Source organism: Pteropus medius, unplaced genomic scaffold (genome assembly GCF_902729225.1).
Source record: "Pteropus medius unplaced genomic scaffold, Ma_sr-lr_union100, whole genome shotgun sequence".
Taxonomy (NCBI): Eukaryota; Metazoa; Chordata; class Mammalia; order Chiroptera; family Pteropodidae; genus Pteropus; species Pteropus medius.
In genome coordinates this window covers 34,129,041-34,140,878 of record NW_024354500.1, presented here as the reverse complement: position 1 = coordinate 34,140,878, position 11,838 = coordinate 34,129,041, and the positions used below count along the sequence as shown (strand labels likewise).

The following is an 11,838-nucleotide window of genomic DNA, read 5'->3' as shown; positions in this document are numbered from 1 at the left end:
GAGAAGCATTAAGGACAAAACAATTCTCTACACATGCCTCCATTGTGCCATTGCTCATAATGTTGCTTTATCCAAAATACCCTTCTTTTTACTCCCATATCCAAATTTTGTTTATAATAATGTGGTAGACAGTAGTGTAATTTTCAAAACATCTTCTTAACAACACCCTGACTTCTTTTTGGGAATATTTCCTCTCTCTATTGTACAGTTTTGTTAGGTGGTAACTCTAGCTGTTTGCTTTTCTGTCTCAGTAGCCAAGGGAGTCATCAAAGACTTTTTTTTACTATCTCTTTCCTTTTACCATCCTGTATTGTCAAGGAGTAAATGGGTTGCATAAACTCAACCAGTTGGATATTTCTGAGTGGGAATTTGACTCCTAAATGACACAAGGAGACTTAGAGTTCATTGAACCTAGCAGTAGAATCAGTTCCTATAGTACCAATTTCCTATCGCTCTCCAGCAGCTTTGATTTCTACCCATTTTAAAGTCTGCTACCCTGAACAACCCGATCCCGTCTGATCTCAGAATCTAAGCAGGGTCAGGCCTGGTTACTACTTGGATGGGAGACCACCTAGGAAGACCAGGTGCTGTAGGCGTAAAAAAATTAAAAAGTAAGGGATTGTAAACTGACAAAATCCTTGCAACCTGTGAGGTCAACCAAGGGTTGCCTCGCCCAAAAATAAAATGAAGTATGGTACTCCTGCTTTCCCAACAAATCTGTGCACTCCTGATATCCTTAAAATAAAGCCTATTTTCCTTAAATTAGTTAGAGCTGGTATATTAATCAGTGCAGGTTGCCATAACAAAATACCATAGTCTGAAAGGCTTTAATAACAGAAACTTATTTTCTCACAGTTCTGGAGGCTGGAAGTCTGAAATCAGGGAGTCTGCATGGTTGGGGTCTAGCTAGAGTTCACTTCCTGACTTGCAGATGGCTGCCTTCTTGCTATGTCCTCACATTGCAGAGAGGGAAGATCTTTCTCTCTTCTTCTTGGAATAAGGCCATAGTCCTGTCTGATTAGGGCCCCACCTTTATGACTTCATATAATCTTAATTACCTCCTAAAGACACTATCTTCTGATACAGTCATATTGGAAGTTAGAGATTCAATGTATGAATTTTGAGGATGACACAATTCAGTCCAGAGAAGTTGGTATCTACAGCTTCCAATTCAAGTATCCAAATGAATACAGATAGAATTCCGCTTATTCCATAAAGCCTAAACTACTCTAGCTCTCACACATTTTCGTCCCTTTACTAGATTCCTTTACTTTAAATTCTTTTTACTAATTGTGGTGCCTAGTATATATCTTATTCTTACTTTTTCTTTCCTTAGTGTCATAGCCTTAAAGATAATCTAAGTCAGTGGTTCTCTTACCTGGTGGCATGTTAGAATCATTGGGAAGTTATTTCTAACTTTGCCAGTGCCCCAAGCTGCCCCCATGCTAATTGAATCAAATCTTTTAGGGTGAGACAGATATCACTATTTTCTTTAGCACTCCCCGGGGGATTCCAATGTGCAATCAAGTTTGAAAAGTAATGAGGTAGTTCAAATTCACTCAAGTGGAAAATTGGGTTGTTTCATGTCTTAGATTTATCCCCCTAACCTGATCATAAATCCCTAGAAACAGAAATTCTTGTTAAGAATAACACAGTTATTCATGACGGATGCATATTTAGCAAATAATATAAGCTGCATTATCTAGTGGTCCATTAATCATTTCTAACAGGTGGCTTAAAAAAATACCCCTGCTTACACCTCCCCTGCTCCCTAGTCAGATTTATTATTAGCAGGAGAGGCCTGAGCTTCATGAACAGCCGTCACTGAGAACCACCACTAACTTATTTTTTGATAAAACTGATGTGCATGTGAGCACAACCTGTCATAATATGACAGACTCATTTATTTATAAAAATGAAAAGCATTATTTGAACAAATTTATTTATCAACAGAGCCAATAAGAGTAAGTGACTACTGGCGGAATTGTTAATTCTGTTGCCAAACTCACCAACAGGCTTTTAATAAGCCAATGCACCAAGGATTCCCATAGAATAGTATCATGATAAATTAGAACCAGATATAAAAATGAAAATTGTAGCCAATATGTTAAAATAGAAAAATTATTCTTTATCACTCCACTTTCCACAACTCTCTGCATCTCCTAAGTTTTAAAAATGAAACCTAATGTATTACTTTATTTGATCAATGTATAGATTCAGTAGATGTATTGATTCATTTCCTAATGCAGAGCCACCTAGAACTGTTTATAACCTAACAACTACAAATCCATTCTGGCCAGTTTGACTCCTCACTCTTCACCCGACTTTTCCCCTACCCCTACATTTATTCCTGTTTCATTTGGGGGCATGGCACTGTGCTGGCTGAAAAATTACTGTTTGGCTATCGCTCATGGGAACATAATGCTCTAACAATAAGCTTTCTGCTTCTGTACCCCCCCTCCTCCCTTCCACAACTGACCTGTGGATTGACAGTTAGTAAAAAGAAGAAAAATAGACTTGTGTATTCAAACAGGATGAAGAATGGGGTTTAGGGCTTAAAAACCCTGTACCTCTACATTTTGAGGCTGCTTAATTTGGGGTCTGGGTATCCCTGGCAGACCCAACTGGCTGAATAAAGAGTGTGTTTCTTATAACTCACTGATTTCTGGTGGTTCATGTGTCTATCGGGGGCTGGTGGCTACAACAGCACTATATGCTTTCCAAATTGACAAAGTTTAAATCCCAGCAGCCCAAGACGAGCAGGAACACATCTGTACTAAAACTTAAGTTAAGTTTCTTTATCTTGCTTCAGTAAGTAAAAATACACTTTGGAGAAATTATGGAACATTTCATTAGTAGAGTTGGGAGGGACTTCTCATAGAATTTATTCTTAAGCTAGATGATTTTGATGAAGCAGAAGCTAGTGCTTGATTAGATGTTATCAAGAACTGGGGTAACTCAAAGGAAGGGTACCTTCATAATTTTTATTTAGGAAATGAGAGAATTAAAACAGGAGTAGATTAGAGGTATCATTGGTAGGGCAGCCTTACTCATTTGCACTAACGGTTAATCTTTTTTTTTATAGCTTTGTAGTGGCCTTGTCTCTGGTCACAGAGTGTCCTTAACATGGACAATGTTTGTATTCTGTGAGTGTCAATTAATGTTCATTTGGTACCAACATAGCCTGGCTGCCAACGGGGCTGGGTTTTTTTTGTTTTTGGTTTTGTTTTTCTACAAGTAGAAAACTGTTTACCAGTTTTTTAAGTCAAGAATTTTAGATCTGATAGGGGAAGAAAGCTGTAAAGTATTACTATGAGTATAAAACAAAACCAGAGGCCTGCAAGTGGAAGGTACCTTCTAAAGGCAAACATATTAGAATAACTGAGAATGATAGTATAGTATAAAAATTTTAAATAATTTAGGTGCAGAAAAAGCGTTCAACAAAATCTAGCATCATTTATGATAAAAACTCTCAGCAAAGTGGGAATAGAGGGAACATACCTCAACGTGATAAGAGCCGTTTATGAGAAACCTGCAACTAACATCATACTCAAGGGGGAAAAGCTAAAAGCGTTTTCCTTAAAATCAGGCACAGGACAAGGATGCCCACTTTCATCACTGCAATTCAACATAGTATTGGAAGTCCTAGCTGCAGCAATCAGGCAAGAAAAAGAAATAAAACATCCAAATTAGAAAGGAAGAAGTAAAATTATCATTATTTGTAGATGATGTGATACTGTATATAGAGACCCTTAAAGGTTCCACTAAAAAAACTGTTAGAATTGATTAATGAATTCAGTAAAGTAGCAGGATACAAAATTAATATTCAGAAGTCAGTTACACTTTTACATGTCAATGATAAACTATCAGAAAGAGAAATTAAGAAAACAATTCCATTTACAATTGCATCAAAAACAATAAAAATACCTAGGAATCAAATTAACCTAGGAGATAAAAGACCTGTTCTCAGAAAATTATAAGTCATTAAAAAAAGAAATGGAAGAAGATACAAATAAATAAATACTGTGCTCATGGATAGGAAGAATATCTATACTGCAAAGCTACAGTAATCAAGACAGCACGGTACTGGCATAAAAACAGACACATTGATCAATGGAACAGAATAGAGAGCCCAGAAATAAATCTATGCATACATTAGTCATTTAATCTATGACAAAGAAAGCAAGACTATACAATGGGGTAAAGACAGTCTCTTCAACAAATGGTATTGGAAAAACTAGATAGATACATGCAAAAAAATGAATGAGACTGGACCACCTTCTCACACCATATACAAGGATAAACAAACAAACAAAAAAAAAGACTTAAATGTAAGACCCCAAACCATAAAACTTATAGAAGAAAACATAAGCAGTCAACTATTAGTAATTTTTTTTTTTCTGATATATCTCCTCGGGCAAGAGAAACAAAAGAAAAAATAAACAAATGGGACTACATCAAACTAAAAAGTTTTTGCACAGCAAAGGAAACCATCAACAAAACAAAAAGATAACCTACCGAATGGGAGAAGATATTTGCCAATGATACATGTGAAAAGTGGTTACTATCCAAAATTTATAAAGATCTCCTACAACTCAACAACAAAAAAACCAAACAACCCAATTAGAAAATGAGCAGATGACCTAAATAGGTATTTCTCCAAAGAGGACATTCAGATGGCCAATAGACATATGAAAAGTGCTCTACGTCACTAATTGTCAGAGAAATGCAAAACTACTATGAGCTATCATCTCACACCTGTCAGATTAGCTATCATTAATAAATCAAAAAAACACAACAAATGTTGGTGAAGATATGGAGAAAAAGGAACCCTCATACATTGTTGGTGGGATTGCAAATTGTTACAGCCAATATAAAAAACAGTTTGGATTTTCTTCAAAAAATTAAAAATATAATTACCTTTTGAACCAGCAATTGCACTTCTGGGAATTTATCCAAAGAAAACCAATACACTAGTTTGTAAAGATCTATGCATCCCTATGTTCATAGCAGCGCTATTCACAGTAGCCAAGATATGGAAGAAAGCTAATTGTCCATCTATAGATGATTGAATAAAGAAGCTATGGTACATATATACAATGGAACATTACTGAGCTATAAAAAAATGAAATCTTACCATTTGCAATGACATGGATAAATCTGGAAGGTATTATGCTGAGTGAAATAGACAGACAGAGAAAGATAAATACCAAATGATTTCACTTATACTCAGAATCTAAGGAAAAAAAGAAACGAACAAACTAAATGAAAACAGACTCACGAATACAGAGAACAAATTGGTAATTGCTAGAGGGGAGGTGGGTTGGGGAACTGGGTAAAAAGGCGAATGGATGAAGTACAAATTAGTAGTTACAAAACAGTCACGGGGTTGTAGAATACAGCATAGGATCTGCAGTCAGCATTATTGTAAAGGCTGTGTGGCCAGATGGGTGCAAGAGTAATCGAGAGATCATTTCATAAATTATATAAATATCTAGTCATTGTGCTGTATATCTGAAACTAATATAAAATAAAATAAAAAATTAACTTCTGAATCGAATAGGCAAAATAAGAGAGTCTGGTCCTTGGATGACTGGGCTATCAATGACAGGCTTCTTTTGACTCTACCAGGGCACTGTATTTGCCATCACTTTTTAGGCGCCAGGGATATAAAATGTTTTACTACCCCTCACTGGCCTTCATATTTGCAACTATAATAGGCAATTCAGATGGGAAGCTAACAGGTTCACTTTAGTACTCTTTATCAGCCTTTTAGGTACTTAGAGATATTAAAATGCAGCAGACACTACTATCCTGGAGGCAAACTATCTCCTTTTCTGGTTTATATTTTCAATTTTAGATTTTTATCTCTTTGAAGTTTAATTTATTTAGCATTTTCTCTTAATTTTTTTTTTATATATTTATACACAACTTCTTGACACCTAGAAACTCAGGTGCTATAAAATGGGTGAGTCTGTCTCATTTTGCAGCAAATATGTTTTCCCCATTTCTAAATACTGAAATATTGAAAGCAATAAATCTTGTGGTTTACATTAGACTTCCCTCAGAATACAGACTTTGTCATTGGAATTTCCCAATATTCCTGTAAGGAAAGAAAATGCAGCGTTCTTATTGCCACTTGAAAGCAGCAAAAAAGCCTAGTTTATCCGTGCAGATTTTTGGTGATGTTTCTCATAATGTTGTCCATGGGCCACTAGCATCAGAATTACTAAAGGTCTTGCTAAAAAATACATATTCTAAGCCCTATCCCAAACCTTGTTTGGGATATATAAGAACAATCTGAAAGTAGGATAGAGCATCAATCTGCAGGCGATTTTCATGTATATTAAAGTTAATTTATTATTTCCTACTTTTGGACAGAGGATTTGATGTATGTTACTATATGCAATGAAAACTCAAAAGGGTATGCAATTTGGCTTGTTCTCCCAAAAGTCCCCATCACCCAGATTAGTGGCTGACATTGAGCACACACTCAGTAATTACTGGTTAAGTAAATGAACAGAAAAGAAGAGGAAGTAGGCTTAAAATAGGAAGGTAATTTAAAATAGGAGCAAGCATTGTAAAATGTTAGAATCCTGGGTCCTCTGTTTATCTGTGCTTGACCTTGAGCAAATACTTAACTTCCCTGTTCTTCAAAGTTCTCAAGGAGACTATAGTAATAGTACTATTTCCTTAGTTTGTGGTAAAGAATTAGTGAGTTTAAATATGTAGAGTGCTTAGAACAATTCTTGTCTAAAACACTCAAAAACTTTAGTGAGTTGTGACTTAGCAGTAACCAGCCCAAATCAGACATCAAATCAGGCAGATCTGACCCAGGTTTTCTCACACCTACAACATCTTTTTTGTAGTTATTAGTTGGCTGACATCAGAAAGTCCTCTCTTTCCAAAATATCTTTTCACCATACCACCTAGCCTGTTATACATGAGCAGGAATTTCTACCATTGCAGTCATTTTTCTAAAAGACAGGAAAATAGTGAGCATTTCCTAATAAAACAAGCACCTGTTACCAAAGATGGACTGGAAATCACAAACTAAGCTCCCATTTTTTTTTTTAGTTAGCTTTCCCCATTAACCTCCAGCCCAGATGAGTGTGGCAGAGGGCCTGGCAATGAGTAGATGCCAAAAGCCTACACAGGATATTTTAACCTCTGACATTAAAGAGGGTGAATGGGGGAAGTGAAGGGGAAATTTTTTAAAACGATATGAACACATAATATTAATCCTGAATTAGTTCTTTTAACGTTTTGTTTTTGTTTTGTTTCTGTTTGATCAAAGGCACGGAGCCCTTTCCTGGGATCGGCATTGATTATAAACAAAATGGAGACAGGTGTGACCACTGTGGTACCGATCCTGGCATTCCAAAGGAAGAGCAACAGACAAACCAAAAGCTTTTCCTCAAAGGTTTCAACTTTCCCAGCCTGATTCTTTGATCTGCACATTCTATAATCTCGGTAGCACGGTGGGGGCAGAGTCCGAGTGGACATAAACCCTTTTTCAGAAGAAATTGATTAAGTCAGATTTTTTTTTTTTTAACTTCCTTGTTCCTTCAGTTCGTGAAGAGTCCGTGGGAAGACGTACTTTGCTGCGCATTTCAAAGGTGAGCAGTACGAGGGTGTTTCGAGCCTCAACTCTGGAAAACAAGGAGGGTGGAAACTGGGATAGAGTTGAGAAGTAAGCAGGGATAGAACTAGAAATACGACAAAGGCAGCATGGTTAGAGTCCAGGGTAAGGACAAGAAGAGCGACCAGGGGATGTCGGGCTTTTTGTCTTGAAATAGCTAGAAAAATCTCAAGGTAGAGGCCGAAGGGGGTTTCGGGGGACGGAGATCAGCCGCAAATTCAGAATGCCTCTCAGGTTCTGGGGGCGGGGCGTAGGGAGAGGGGTGTGCTGTGACCACACCCAGAGCTGCCAGTCCCGCGCTTTCGAAAGCTCAGCTGGAGTTTACTGCGTGAACCTGTGAAAGGACCGACGAATGAATGACCCTCCTACCAGGATGGGGGTCCTGGATCCCCACGGACCTACGGATCGCGCGGACTTCCCCGGCAGCCTGGGGCGCGCAGGGTCCACTCTGCGAGTTGTGGGGCGCGGGGCTCCCCTGGCCGCGGACGTCCGGAATCCCAGGGCGGCGGGGGCGAGCGGAAGCCGGCGCGGTGACCACGAGAACCGCCGGGCCGGGGAGAGTCTGGGCTCTTTGTCCTGGGTCAGAGAGAAAGTGCTCTTCCTTCTTCATCCAGAGCGGGGGCTGGGGACTCAAGGGGATCCTGCCCGGGAAGAGGCGACCGGTGAGGAGGACCTTCCCCTGGCTGATGAAGACGACCGGGAACCCGACTGTCCTTCTCTTATCTTCCCACGAGAAAAGCCAATCACTGGCAGCCGTGTAGACTCTCGCTCTGGACCTCCGCCGCGGGACCCCGCAGCCTCACCCAAATCCGTGCTCGTGCGGGTCGTGGATTATCAGGTGACACAAGAAGTCCTGTGGACCGCGTGGACGAAGGGCTGCATGACCACACGGACCGAGGAGCGTTCCATGACCGCGGTCACTTTTCTCACCAACAAGGAGTAAAGCAGGTTGTGGGGGCGCAGGGACCCCTGGAGAATCCCGCGCTCTCTTGGCACGGAGAAAGGCACCCCGCGTCTACGCGGAGAGACGATCTTTTCAGGTTCTGGAGGACCTTGATTCCCCCAGGAGATTAAACAGGAAGGAGGAGCCCGAGGTAAATTCGGGGCTGGTGGATGAGCAATAATCCTCAAGGAAAGAAAATGTTCTTCCGGGAACCCCAACCTGCAACTAACCGACAGCAAGGACCTTTTTAAGAGGATGGCGCAGCGCTTCGGGATGGCAGATGATGGCACACAATACAGACTGAAGAATTGTAAGCAACATAATACCTTTATCATGACTTAAATACAGTGAAGGTCTGGGGACTTAAGTCATACAGAAGAGGGGAAGAAAAGGTATTTTGAATTTAGAAAAACGGGAGTTTTGAAATAAGAAAATCTGTTGTTATTTCTCATTTTGCAATACCTCTCGTGATCATTTGATCATTTTTTTTGCCTCCCCACTTTCTCTTTAAGACCTAAAAGCAGAAACGAAGTTTGAGGGCTGCTCTCTGTAAAGGGGGTGGGAGTAGATGGCGAGAGGTTTGTCTTAAATTTGAAAAAGCAAGTAAAAAGAAACGGGAAAGTGAAAGCAACAAGTAAACGATTTTTTTTTTCTTTATACTCTCTTCTGATGTGCACATTTTTCTGTCCCTCCTTCAACATTTAAGTGTTAGGAAGAAAAGAGGATCAAGGAAAAGAAGGTCGGGGAAGGGGACAGAAAACAGCTTTAAAGGCAAAATCTCTTTAAAAGGGCTTTACCCCAAAGTGTCTAATTTAGTCTAGTAAAAATGATTTTAATATGAATTTTTAAATTATTTTAATTTTTAAAATACTGCAGATAAATCTGCTGATCTAAAGGTGGATAGAAATGTATAGTTTGCCATAAAAGGACTATATATCTTATTCTTGTCCATAGCTCTTTATTAATAAGATTTGGAGTCAGGACTGAATTAAAAATGCAACTTTCTTGATGCCGTTGAAAAGAAATTTCTCCTGGTGCTATGGAAACAACTCATTTTTAGTTTAATTATTCCTCTTTTTAAATAAACACTGACTTTATTAACCCTTTGGTAGCGTGGCCTGGTTTGGAAATCTGTGAGAAGCAGAGCACTCCCTCCAGAGATAAACTGCTTGACTTCAGTACTGCTAAAGGGGTGGTATTCAGTCACTGCAAGAAGTAAGGGACCAGTGGGACTTTGGCTTTCGAAGAGTAAATTGTTGAACAGTGTGCCCACTCCTCCCTCTATGCCCCTTGTTCTCAGTTTAGAGCTTGAAATGCCCTCAAAATTATCATCTGATCCACTTCTTGTCTCCTAGCAGACTAGATAGGTAAGATATATCCCTGTTTTACTGATGAGCCAGCCTAGGCCTAGAGGTCATGTGGATTGTGTAAGTCACACAATGAGTAATGGCATGTGCTTACTAAATAGACAAGAATATGGTCACCTCTTTCCTAAAGACTGAGAATGGCCTTTGGAGGGACTTCTAGAGAGTCAAAGTTGACTGAGGGCATCCTAGGTTTTCTGACTCATGTTTATAAGAAGTACTAGAATCACCTTGATGTCCCTGAGTCCTGCAAGGCCTGTTGGCTGCAGAGTTACCACTAACAGTTCTCAGGCCCATGAGACCCTCACTTGGGAGAGGAATTTAGGACCTGAGCTTATCTGTGTTCAAAACTATTTGGTAGGTAGAAAAGGTAATATAGGCCCCAAAAAGTGAATTATCTTTTTTCTTCCAACAACCCTGCCTGACTCCTGTGTAAGGTTAAACTTCTTGGCAGACACATTTCAGATGTGACTTAATAAATTTGGTTGTGAGTCATATGCCTCATGGAATTGAGCACTGAATATAGTCAACAGGAAAAGCCTCTTTAACATTGACCAAAAATGATAGCATCATTTGGAGGCAACTCTCGATTTTAGCTTTTTGGGTTCAAAACTGCTCTACCTCTTACTTACTGTGTCTTTGGGCAAATTCTTGATCTCTGTGTGTCTCTGTGCCCTTATTTGTTAAATAGGAATAATAAATATTGTCGACTTCATTGGGTTTTTTTTCCAGGATTAAGTTAAATGAAAAATACTTAGAACAATGCTTGGCATTAAATAAATGCTCAAAATTAGCAGTTATAATTATTATAAGTGTTATTATTGTTTAATTCACTTTCATCCTAACCAAGCTTTAGTCTTTTATTTAATAAAAAGTAGCTGAACACATACAACATAAGAAATCCTATAGAACTCAAACCAGTGGTTTTTACTGACTCTTTTCTGCATTGCTGAAAGATTTATTTCTAGCTTTTCCCAACACTTAATGGATCAGTAAATACATTTTTAAAATTCCTTACAAGTGACCACCACATCATGTGCTAAAGATTCATCCTAAGGCTCCAAGGCCTAATGTGCACCATGCTTGAATCTTTGAAGCGGTTTCGCACAATATTTCCTGTTGTCAGGTGGGAGATTTGAATACTTTCTCTAGAACCTGTTGGGTTAGTTTGTTTTCCCTCTGGGATTTTAAATCTGATGCACTGTTGTCTCAGAAAAACAGAATAGGCATAATTCATTTTCATTTTATCTCATTTCTTTTAAAATGTATTTTTTTCAAGTCAGCTTAACTTCTTTAATCCAAATAAGTTTGGGTTAATTTTATCTCCTTTAAGTAAAAATTATTTTCAAAGCACTTACCAAACTCCCAGTTAACTGCCTTCGACATGCTTATAGATTTCCTTTAGACAGATGTCTCCCTGTAATGAAACATAGTAAGTTTGAGATACTGTTCAATTTGCTTCACAGATTTTCCTGATCCAGGCAGAACATTGTCATTGAGGAACTTGAGGAATCGTTTTGCATTCACAGTATCTTGGGAGTGAATCCGTAGTGAAACTTGGGCATCCACAATACTAAGATATCTTTGAGAATGGCTGGGTCTTGGCACTTTGGTCTCACCTCCACCTCACCAAAATATGTGATCATCTAAAATTGTCTCAGGTGAATGAATCACGACAAGGACTTCCAAAAGCCACCTGGCCACTCAAGTGACCATAAGGCAGATATCACAGTCACATATCTACCATGGATCAGGCAAGCAGCAAGCTCTCTGAAAACCTTTGTCCACAGCCTTTGTCACTTTTGAGATTCATTACATTTGACTTGCTGCTTTTGTTGATCATCACCAGCACTTGATCTGCTTTCTGCTGAAAGAGAGAAGAGAGAGAG

The 11,838-nt window shown here is 38.9% G+C and overlaps 1 protein-coding gene and 1 pseudogene across 9 annotated transcripts in view; both read left to right on the top strand.

Annotated features, from left to right (window-relative positions):
* Window positions 1–479: 479 nt before the first annotated feature.
* On the top strand, window positions 480–596 carry LOC120595248 (uncharacterized; annotated as a pseudogene).
* A 7,064-nt stretch (window positions 597–7,660) lies between these two features.
* CUNH6orf141 (chromosome unknown C6orf141 homolog) overlaps window positions 7,661–11,838 on the top strand; it is a 54,785-nt gene continuing 50,607 nt past the window's right edge. For 8 of the 9 annotated variants that reach the window (XM_039852945.1, XM_039852943.1, XM_039852939.1 and 5 more), the window contains exon 1: window positions 7,661–8,895. In XM_039852945.1, the coding sequence (XP_039708879.1) occupies window positions 7,995–8,585 (591 nt within the window). In that variant the 5' untranslated portion in view covers window positions 7,661–7,994 and the 3' untranslated portion in view covers window positions 8,586–8,895. Of the gene's footprint in view, window positions 8,896–11,415; window positions 11,833–11,838 lie in introns of those variants that run through there. The other variant, XM_039852941.1, reaches the window with a different exon arrangement.